The 12,115-nt window shown below is 37.1% G+C and overlaps 1 protein-coding gene across 14 annotated transcripts in view; it reads left to right on the forward strand.

Moving 5' to 3' along the window:
* Nucleotides 1-12,115, forward strand: part of MACF1 (microtubule actin crosslinking factor 1) — a 333,257-nt gene that overhangs the window by 227,179 nt on the left and 93,963 nt on the right. For all 14 annotated transcript variants that reach the window (XM_059919504.1, XM_059919530.1, XM_059919491.1 and 11 more), the window contains 3 exons: nt 8,247-8,413; nt 9,697-9,853; nt 11,780-11,897. In XM_059919504.1, the coding sequence (XP_059775487.1) occupies nt 8,247-8,413; nt 9,697-9,853; nt 11,780-11,897 (442 nt within the window). The remainder of the gene's footprint in view (nt 1-8,246; nt 8,414-9,696; nt 9,854-11,779; nt 11,898-12,115) is intronic.

Genomic DNA, 12,115 nt, shown 5'->3' on the forward strand with positions numbered 1-12,115 from the left:
GAACCCTCCCAGAGTCTGCCATTACCCCACCAAAGAGCCCGGGTAGGCTCCATTGTTGGGTCACCTCAGGCCAAGCAACCAACAGGGAGGGAACCCAGCCCCACCCAACAGCAGACAAGTGGATTAAAGTTTTACTGAGCTCTGCCCACAAGAGCAATACCCAGCTCCACCCACCACCAGTCCCTCCCATCAGGAAACTTGCTCAAGCCTCTTAGATAGCTTCATCCACCAGAGGGCAGACAGCAGAAGCAAGAAGAACTACAGTCCTGCAGCCTGTGGAACAAAAACCACATTCACAGAAAGGTAGACAAGATGAAAAGGCAGAGGGCTATGTACTAGATGAAGGAACAAGATAAAACCCCAGAAAAACAACTAAATGAAGTGGACATAGGCAGCCTTCCAGAAAAAGAATTCAGAATAATGATAGTGAAGATGATCCAGGACCTCGGAAAAAGAATGAAGGCAAAAGATCGAGAAGATGCAAGAAATGTTTAACAAAGACCTAGAAGAATTAACAAACAAACAGAGATGAACAATACAATAACTGAAATGAAAAATACAGTAGAAGGAATCAATAGCAGAATAACTGAGGCAGAACGGATAAGTGACCTGGAAGACAGAATGGTGGAATTCACTACTGTGGAACAGAATAAAGAAAAAAGAATGAAAAGAAATGAAGGCAGCCTAAGAGACCTCTGGGACAACATTAAACGCAACAACATTTGCATTATAGGGTTCCCAGAAGGAGAAGAGAGAGAGAAAGGATCTGAGAAAATATTTGAAGAGATTATAGTCGAAAACTTCCCTAACATGGGAAGGGAAGTAGCCACCCAAGTCCAGGAAGTGCAGAGAGCCCCATACAGGATAAACCCAAGGAGAAACACACTGACACACATAGTAACCAAATTGGCAAAAATTAAAGACAAAGAAAAATTATTGAAAGCAGCAAGGGAAAAATGACAAATAACATGCAAGGGAACTCCCATAAGGTTAACAGCTGATTTCTCAGCAGAAACTCTACAAGCCAGAAGGGAGTGGCATGACATATTTAAAGTGATGAAACGGAAGAACCTACAACCAAGATTACTCTACCTGGCAAGGATCTCATTCAGATTTGATGGAGAAATCAAAAGTTTTACAGACAAGCAAAAACTAAGAGAATTCAGCACCACCAAACCAGCTCTACAGCAAATGCTAAAGGAACTTGTCTAAGTGGGAAACACAAGAGAAGAAAAGGACCTACAAAAACAAACCCAAAACAATTAAGAAAATGGTCATAGGAACATACATATCGATAATTACCTTAAACGTGGATGGATTAAATGCTCCAACAAAAAGACACAGGCTTGTTGAATGAATATAAAAACAAGACCCATATTTATGCTGTCTACAAGAGACTCACTTCAGACCTAGGGACACATACAGACTGAAAGCGAGGGGATGGAAAAAGATATTCCATGCAAATGGAAATCAAAAGAAAGCTGGAGTAGCTATACTCATAGCAGGTAAAATAGACTTTAAAATAAAGAATGTTACAAGAGACAAGGAAGGACACTGCATAATGATCAAGGGATCAATCGGAGAAGAAGATATAACAATTATAAATATATATGCTCCCAGCATAGGAGCACCTCAATACATAAGGCAACTGCTAACAGCTATAAAAGAGGAAATCAACAGTAACAAAATAATAGTGGGGGACTTTAACACCTCACTTACACCAATGGACAAATCATTCAAACAGAAAATTAGTAAGGAAACAGAAGCTTTAAATGACACAATAGACCAGATAGATTTAATTGACATTTATAGGACATTCCACCCAAAAACAGCAGATTACACTTTCCTCTCAAGTGTACACGGAACGTTCACCAGGATAGATCACATCTTGGGTCACAAATGAAGCCTCAGTAAATTTAAGAAAATTGAAATCATATCAAGCATCTTTTCTGACCACAACACTGTGAGACTAGAAATCAATTACAGGGGAAAAAAACGTAAAAAACACAAACACATGGAGGCTAAACATTACGTTGCTAAATAACCAAGAGATCACTGAAGAAATCAAAGAGGAAATCAAAAAATACCTAGAGACAAATGACAATGAAAACACGATGATCCAAAACCTATGGGATGCAACAAAAGCAGTTCTAAGAGGGAAGTTTATAGCAATACAAGCTTACCTCAAGAAACAACAAACATCTCAAACAATCTAACTTTACACCTAAAGGAACTAGAGAAAGAAGAACAAACAAAATCCAAAGTTAGCAGAAGGAAAGAAATCATAAAGATCAGAGTAGAAAGAAATGAAATAGAAACAAAGAAAACAATAACAAAGATCAATAAAACTAAAAGCTGGTTCTTTGAGAAGATAAACAAAATTGATAAACCATTAGCCAAACTCATCAAGAAAAAGAGGGCGCGGACTCAAATCAATAAAATTAGAAATGAAAAAGGAGAAGTTACAACAGACACCACAGAAATACAAAGCATCCTAAGAGACTACTACAAGCAACTCTATGCCAATAAAATGGACAACCTGAAAGAAATGGACAAATTCTTAGCAAGGTATAACCTTCCAAGACTGAACCAGGAAGAAACAGAAAATATGAACAGACCAATCACAAGTAATGAAATTGAAACTGTGATTAAAAATCTTCCAACAAACAAAAGTCCAGGACCAGAGACTTCACAGGTGAATTCTATCAAACATTTAGAGAAGCACTAACACCCATCCTCCTCAAACTCTTCCAAAAAATTGCAGAGGAAGGAACACTCCCAAACTCATTCTATGAGGCCACCATCACCCTGATACCAAAACCAGACAAAGATACTAAAAAAAAAGAAAATTACACACCAATATCATGGATGAATATAGATGCAAAAATCCTCAACAAAATACTAGTAAACAGAATCCAACAACACATTAAAAGGATCATACACCACGATCAAGTGGGATTTATCCCAGGGATGCAAGGATTCTTCAATATATGCAAATCAATCAGTGTGATACACCATATTAACAAATTGAAGAAGAAAAACCATATGATCATCTCAGTAGATGCAGGAAAAGCTTTTAACAGTATTCAACACCCATTTATGATAAAAACTCTCCAAAAAGTGGGCATAGAGGGAACCTACCTCAACATAATAAAGGCCATATACAACAAACCCACAGCAAACATCATTCTCAATGGTGAAAAACAGAAAGCATTTCCTCTAAGATCAGTAACAAGACAAGAATGTCCACTCTCACCACTATTATTCAACATAGTTTTGGAAGTCCTAGCCACAGCAATCAGAGAAGAAAAAGAAATAAAAGGAATACAAATTGGAAAAGAAGAAGTAAAACTGTCACTGTTTGCAGATGACATGATACTATACATAGAGAATCCTAAAGATGCCACCAGAAACCTACTAGAGCTAATCAATGAATTTGGTGAAGTTGCAGGATACAAAATGAATGCACAGAAATCTCTTGCATTCCTATACACTAATGATGAAAAATCTGAAAGAGAAATTAAGGAAACACTTCCATTTACCACTGCAACAAAAAGAATAAAATACCTAGGAATAAACCTACCTAAGGAGACAAAAGACCTGTATGCAGAAAACTGTAAGACACTGATGAAAGAAATTAAAGATGATACCAACAGATGGAGAGATATACCATGTTCTTGGATTGGAAGAATCAATATTGTGAAAATGACTATACTACCCAAAGCAATCTACAGATTCAATGCAATCTCTATCAAATTACCAATGGCATTTTTTACAGAACTAGAACAAAAAATCTTAAAATTTGTATGGAGACACAAAAGACCCTGAATAGCCGAAACAGTCTTGAGGGGAAAAAATGGAGCTGGAGGAATCAGACTCCCTGACTTCAGACTATACTACAAAGCTACAGTAATCAAGACAATATGGTACTGGCACAAAAACAAATATAGATCAGTGGAACAGGATAGAAAGTGCAGAGATAAACCCACGCACCTATGGTCAACTAACCCATGACAAAGGAGGCAAGGATATACAATGGAGAAAAGACAGCCTCTTCAATAAGTGGTGCTGGGAAAACTGGACAGCTACATGTAAAAGAATGAAATTAGAACACTCCCTAACACCATACACAAAAATAAACTCAAAATGGATTAGAGACTTAATGTAAGACCGGACACTCTAAAACTCTTAGAGGAAAACATAGGAAGAACGCTCTATGACATAAATCACAGCAAGATCCTTTTTGATCCACCTCCTAGAGAAATGGAAATATAAACAAATGGGACCTAATGAAACTTCAGAGCTTTTGCACAGCAAAGGAAACCATAAACAGGATGAAAAGAGAACCCTCAGAATGGGAGAAAATATTTGCAAATGAATCAACGGACAAAGGACTAATCTCCAAAATACATAAACAGCTCACGCAGTTCAATATTAAGGAAACAACCCAATCCAGAAATGGGCAGAAGACCTAAATTTCTCCAAAGAAGACATACAGATGGCGAAGAAGCACATGAAAAGCTGCTCAACATCACTAATTATTAGAGAAATGCAAATCAAAACTACAGTGAGGTATCACCTCACACCAGTTAGAATGGGCATCATCAGAAAATCTACAAACAACAAATGCTGGAGAGGGTGTGGAGAAAAGGGAACCCTCTTGCATTGTTGGTGGGAATGTAAATTGATACAGCCACTATGGAGAACGGTGTGGAGGTTCCTTAAAAAACTAAAAATAAAATTACCATATGACCCAGCAATCCCACTACTGGGCATATACCCAGAGAAAACCATAACTCAAAAAGACACATGCACCCCAATGTTTATTGCAGCACTATTTACAATAGCCAGGACATGGAAGCAACCTCAATGCCCATTGACAGATGAATGGATAAAGAAGAAGTGGTACATATATACAATGGAATATTACTCAGCCATAAAAAGGAACAAAATTGGGTCATTTGTAGAGACGTGGATGGATCTAGAGACTGTCATACAGAGTGAAGTAAGTCGGAAAGAAAAAAACAAATATTGTATATTAACGCGTATATGTGGAACTAGAAAAATGGTACAGATGAACCGGTTTGCAGGGCAGAAATTGAGACACAGATGTAGAGAACAAACATATGGACACCAAGGGGGGAAAGTGGCAGGGGGTGGTGGTGGTGTGATGAATTGGGAGATTGGGATTGACATATATACACTAATACGTATAAAATGGATAACTAATAAGAACCTGCTGTATAAAAGAATAAAATTCAAATTTCAAAAAAAAAGATAGCTCAAAACTTTTCAAAAAGTTATACTCAGGGTTAGAAAAGTGAATAAGGATATACTCTCACTCTCTTCCGTGTGTCTTCTATCCCATTCACCCCCACAGGTAATGGATTTCACATTTATTATTTCCATTTCTTTTTTCCAAAATAAACACACCATTTCCAATTCTTCGTTACACAAAAGGGGGTACAATACATAATCTTTTGCACTTTCCTTTTTTACTTAATATGTCTTAGAAATCACTTAATTCATAGATATCTTCCTCTTTTTTTGTTGTTTTTTAACTATACATTCATTCTGAGGATGAACCATAGTTTATTCCACCAGACTTTTGTTCTGGTTGTTTCCAAAATTGTGCTATTAAAAATGACACTGTAGTGAATAATTTTGTGTATTTTCCCCGTATTATTGGAAGTGTATCTTCAGAGTAATTCCTAGAGTGGAATTGTTGCATCAGAGGGTAAACGGTTGTGTGGTTTTGTTAGATGTAGCCAAGTTCCCTCCATGAGGATTTCCCCATTTTGCATCCCTAGCAGAAGTGTATGACAATACTATGTATTTCCCCTGCAGCCTCACCAGTAGAATGTATTGTCAAGCATTTGAGTTTTCACTAATCTGATTAATAAAACATATCTCAATGTGGTTTTAATTTTTTATTTCTTCTCTAAGTTGAAAATATTTTTATACATTTAAGAGACATTTATTTGTAAATCATTGGTTTATGTATTTTGCTATCTTCTGTCAAGAGTTTGATCTTTTTTTTCCTTTCAACTTACAAGAGTTCTGTATTAGGGAAATTAGTCCTTTATAACATGTTGGAAATATTTTCTGACAGTTCGTCCTTTGTCTTTTGACTTTGCTTATGGTGTTTTTGGCCATATAAAAGTTTTTTTTTTCTTTTTTTTTTTACACAATAGATTTTATCACTTTTTTTAAAACTGAAATATAGTTGACATACAATATTATGTTAGTTTCAGGTGTACAACATAGTGACTCAACATTTAAATACATTATGAAATGATTACCATGATAAGGCTAGTAACCATCTGTCCCCATTCAGAGTTATTACGGTGTTATTGACCATATTCCTTATGATGTATATTACATCCCCATGACTTAAATTTATTTTATAACTGGAAGTTTGCGCCTCTTAATTCCCTTCACCTATTTCACCCATTCTCCTAACCTTCTTCCCTCTAACAACCACCTGTTTGTTCTCTGTATTTATGAGTCTGTTTTTGTTTTTGTTTGTTCGTTTATTTGTTTTGTTTTTGAGATTTCAAGTATGAGATCAACAGTATTTGTCTTTCTCTGTCTGTCTTATTTCACTTAACATGATATACTCTAGATCTAGCCATGTTGTCACAAATGGCAGGATTTCATGCTTTTTTATGGCTGAGTAATATTCCATTGTGTGTGTGTGTGTGTGTGTGTGTGTGTGTGTGTGTGTGACATCTTCTTTATCCATTTAGATTTATATTCTGGGCTTTCTGTTCTGTTCCATTGATGTATATGTCTGTTTTTGTGCCAGTACTATACTGTTTTGATTACTGTAACTTTGTAGTATAGCTTGAAACCAGAGATACCACTCTTTCATTGAAGTTGTATTTTTAGTCATAGTTTGAAAGCCTTTTGCCACACCCAGGTTATGATGGAATTTACCCAAATGGTTTCTTTTTTTCTTTTCTTTTTTTTCTTTTCCATTTGAATACTTCAACAATTTAAGTTTATTGTGAGGTATGGTATGAGGTATGAATACAAGTTCATCTTTTTTCAAAGTTCTGTATAGTTATTCCCAATATCATTTATTTGAAAAGTCTGTCTTTACCCCAGTGATTTGAGAATCTGTCTTTATCACATACAAAATGTCTTATGTATTGAAGTTTATTTCTTGATTTTCTATTCTATTTCACTGGTCTTTCTATTCATTAACAATAGCATACTATTTTTAATTCTAGAGGCTTTCTGGTATGTTTTACTATCTGGTAAGGCTAATCTCCCTTATTTCTTTTTTCTTTTTCTTTTTTTTTTTTTTTCTTTTTCAGGATTTCTCATAGCTATAATTGTACATTTATTTTTCCATATGAACATTAGAATCAACTTTATCAGTCCTAGAGAAAAAAGTTGGTATTTTTGTTTGGCTCACATTACTTTACTCATTCGCACATGCATATATACACACATAGATGCATACATACACATACACACATAGCTTTATGGACATCTTTCCTTTTTTTCCAGGTCTGCTTTCATGTCTTTCAGAAGTGTTTTAAAGTTTTATTCATAAAGGTTTTGTACAGTTCCTAAAATTGTACCTTTTGTGTTGCTATTATATTATTCTTGATTTTTATATGTTGATTTTATATTCTTGCTTATTGTATTACTTCACTGTTCAATTTGGTTATATTGTTGATTTTCTGAGGTTTTACAAATATACTTTCATGTAATCTGCAAATATAGTTTTACCTCTTCAAATTCTTATGCCACAAATTGTTTTCTCCTACCTAATTGCATTGGCTAATATTGTCAATACAGTGTTAAATAATAGTGAAGAGTGTGTTTACCTGTTTTAAAGAAGAGACAGACTGCAGAAGCTTAGAGAAGTTCAATAGCTTAAGATCACAAGCTAGTAAATGGCAAAACCATGATCAACTTTCAGGTCTGTTGTACTCCAGAAACTTCCATTCTTTTTATTCTGTCATGCTGCCTCTGGCATCTTTAAAGATTTGTTTAAAGGAGACAAGACTCCTTTGTAATTTCCAGCCACTCTCAGGTGGATTGGAGAAATCCTACATATTTAATGTTTTGATCTAGCAGTTGACCCAGTGAACATGCCTCTTTCCTTGTTCCCTCTTTTTCTACAGGTAAGGGAGAGCATGCCCCAGCTTTAATCTAGATATCTTTCCTTCTTTAGAGTCATTATTTACAAGGACCAGAGGATTGAATACATTTCCTTATTTCCTTGACAGGAGCTCAATTTGGAAATGGAAGACCAACAGGAAAACCTGGATACTCTTGAGCACCTGGTCACTGACCTGAGCTCCTGTGGCTTTGCCCTGGACCTGTCCCAGCACCAGGACAGGGTACAGAAACTCAAAAAGGACTTCACAGAGCTACAAAAGACAGTTAAAGAAAGGTGAGTTTTCGTATGTATGGATCAGTGTCATGGAGCTAATTTTTTCTTGCTATTGAATGAAATGACTTTCTCCTCCTTCCTTCTTCACCAGAAAAGATGGCATCAAAATTCTGCTACTGAGCCATAGGAGATTGGAAAGTGCCTCTTTCAGACAAAGCTATTCAGTCTACTTAATTCTTAGTGGTTTTTCTGTTAGTAAATAGTGAGTTCCTTCTTAGTAATGGGACTCAGTTCCTCCTCAGTACAATCAAAAGCCCAGGTCACCTGGACCAAACAGAACGAATTTGGGGCAGCAAGTTGGATTGTGGCAGGATTTGAAATAATGAGAAAAATTGGAAGAGACTTCCCAGACATAATTAAGGATTATATTGGAACTCACACTGCTTGTTTTGACCACATTTAAGTTGCTGTTATGGAGGAGTTTCTGGATTCTTCTTTTAAGGCAAACATGGGAATATACAACAAAGGTGGATGATTTCAGGTTATTAGCTCACAGTTGAAAAGCCATAATTCCTCCATTAGAAAGCCTCATGTGGGTTTAAAAGCTTGATAAGACTTCTCTTGGTTTAGCCATAAATATCTCGATTTAGCAGATGACGGCTTTAGTGACTAGAGGAAAGCAGTTGCTCAAATCACCACTGTAAGCAGCGGTTATTTAGTGCAGGTGACAGGGACAGGACAAAGGCCAAGAAGGCTTTGTTTTTCTTGCCCTCAGCTGAGGGCTGTTTAGCTATACGAAGAGCCAGGATCTCTGGCTTGAAGTCTAATAGATGTGACCATTTCCAAAATTTAATTTCAAAATTGAATTCTTCTTTCTCCTTGATTTATTTTACTCATTGGTGTGCTTAACCTAACTTCTCTGAGCCTCAATTTTGGCATCTTCCTTGTTAAAGGAATTAGCATTTGAATTGGACCTTGAAAGAGTCAAATACCTAAAAAGTAGCAGAGCTGGCCTTGAGATCCAAAGCCTGCATTCTTTCCATTGTATCATAGTACCTAAATAGCAGGCTCCCTTTAGTTTTTCTCATTTTCACTTTAGCCTAGAGTAAGATTGAAGACTCCTTTCCCCAGAAATGTCCAAACAAGGGCAACAGATTCCTTAGTTTGATGCTCTCCTACATTATATGTGGTTGTTTAGCCAAAGCTGCCATGGAAAAGATTATGAGAAGGAAAGGCCCTGTTAGGAAACTGATGCCTAGAGTCCTAGAATGAATATAGTTTTAGTTCACGTTGACTTCTTTACAAGCTTAGTCTGGCAAGTAACAAATTGTCTCTGTTGACAGAGAGGAAGATGCATCATCTTGCCAGGAGCAATTAGATGAATTCCGGAAGCTGGTTAGGACTTTCCAGAAATGGCTGAAGGAAACTGAAGGGAATATTCCACCTACAGAGACTTTCGTGAGCACTAAAGAGCTGGAAAAACAGATTGAACACCTGAAGGTAGGTGAACAAAGTCTCTCCAGGAATCAGGCTGGACAGCAGTTTGGAATCTTGTGTGGACTCATTTCCACCTGTGGTGGGCAAATGGTGTGAGAAATCCAAGTTATCCATGTGTATCAGAATAGCAGTTCCTTCCTCCATTCTCTCCACGTGAGTCCAACCTACCCTACCCAAGCACTGAGCACCAAAACATCTCCTATTTAAAAACCAAAACCAAAAAAGTAATCTGGGAATGATATCTGTAAAGTTTCAGCTGTTTTGGGGTTGCCTGTCGTGCTGTGGTAGGTCATAAAAAAGACAGTTGTCAGAGTCCAGTCTTGAGAAGCTTACACTCTCGTTGTATGTTTGAGAATTAGACTATTATATGTGAGCAAGTGACCAGATATGTGATCAGAAAATTGAGGAGAGAATTTCTCCTCAACTAATAAAGAAAAGTTACTACAACTTATGAAGGAAAAGTTACAATCAGATGGTTGGAAGGTACCTGCAAGGGTAGCATCAGCCTTTCTCCCATCTGGTGCAGAATCACTTCTCTCCTATCTTTGATTCATAGTCATCCAGCTCTATTTGCACCTCTACCATGTTTCTTATTTTTGTTGAAACCAGTCTCCAACTAACTCTCATGCATTTGTCCTTATTTTCTTAGTAAAACAGGATTTATCTTGAATAGATGAAAGAGAAGAGCTTTCACAGAGAGAGTGCCAGGAGCGTTTGCTGTGGGGAGTTCCTAGGACAGAGGTTCCCTGATTTCTTGGTTCATGGTTCCCTTTGTGTTTCAAGACATTTTTCATGGCATCTCAAGGCAAAAAGCAAACAAACAAAAAAACACCCAAAAAACTGAAAAACCTCACTTACTATGTGGTCAGGTCCAAACAGCTTAGCAGTAGTTGTTCACATGGTGTCCAACAGATGTCACTCTTTTTCCCTCAAAAATTTAAAATATCCTGTGAGTCAGTGCATAGTTTGGGAACTGTTGGCTCTTTGGAATCAAGAGTGACTAATAAAAGAACTGACAAACTCTGAATTGGCAAGATTCAATTTGAAGTTTGGCAGCATGAGCTTGCCAGATGTTCATGGCTCGATGTCTTTCTCTGCTGCTGCTTTGCAGCTTGAAGTCAAAAGCAAACTAAGTAGATTGTGAGGGAGATTCAGTATGGAGGAAGGGATTGAAGGCTAGGATGGTGTCCCAGCTTGGAAAAGAGTAAAATTCTACTTCTGTAGCAGGCAGTTCACAGCTTAGAGACAACATGACCAGATACTTTTGTCTTAGAGCAAATGCCATTGTTTCCTAACAGCTTTCTATGGTGGTTTGAGCTCTGACTTGAAACCCAATATAAAATTCCCTTGAAAAGGCAAAGTGTAGCCTATGATTCTGTATGTTTCTCTACATCTCAATATCTAGCTCCTCATTTTACCCTCCAATTACCATTTCCTTTATATTCTTTACAAGCGTGGTATTCCCTTTGTCCACCTGGCAAACTCTTATCTTAACTCCAGTCTTTCCTCTCTCCAGCGAGAGTTAGATGTGTCTCCTTTTGTGCTCTCAGAGTCTAGTGGCTGTCCATATTTCTGTAATAGCATTTATCACATTATAATGCCATTGATAATCTGAACTCTTGGTTTTAGGAACTGTGTCATAATCCTATTTTGTATCCCCAGTGTTTGGCACAATGCCTGGCCTATAGTAAGTGCTCAAAAAATATTTGCTTGATGAATGAATGAATGAATGAGAAGGGCCTGAATATTCCAGGATATCATTCTCCCACATCTTGGCTGGCTAAACCAAGATCTGGAAATGGCTGAATAAATGAGGATGATTGCTTAATGCTTATCAAAACTTTAGGGAGTGTATGTAGAACAGGTGTCCCTACTTATGAGGAGAACGCCTCCAGATAATTACATTTTGCTATTTTATTCTTTAAACAGGGTCTCCTAGATGACTGGACAAGTAAGGGAACTTTGGTAGAAGAAATCAATTGCAAAGGTACTTCTTTAGAAAATCTCATCATGGAGATCACAGCACCTGATTCTCAAGCCAAGACAGGTGAGTGCGGGCTCTTGAAAATGTAGTGAATAAACATCATTCTTCCCTTTGCCCTTTGGTGATGACCCCTTATTGAATAAACATTAGAATCAAGGTTGGATATGAAAACCAAGGATGTTTCATGAAGCAGCCTTCCCCTCAACCTGATCTGTTTTCCCATTTCCTTTGTAACATTGCTCTATTTTGCAAAACCCCTTCCTGTGATGGGAAAAAGTAAA

Source organism: Balaenoptera ricei, chromosome 1 (assembly GCF_028023285.1).
Source record: "Balaenoptera ricei isolate mBalRic1 chromosome 1, mBalRic1.hap2, whole genome shotgun sequence".
In the NCBI taxonomy this organism is placed as follows: domain Eukaryota; kingdom Metazoa; phylum Chordata; class Mammalia; order Artiodactyla; family Balaenopteridae; genus Balaenoptera; species Balaenoptera ricei.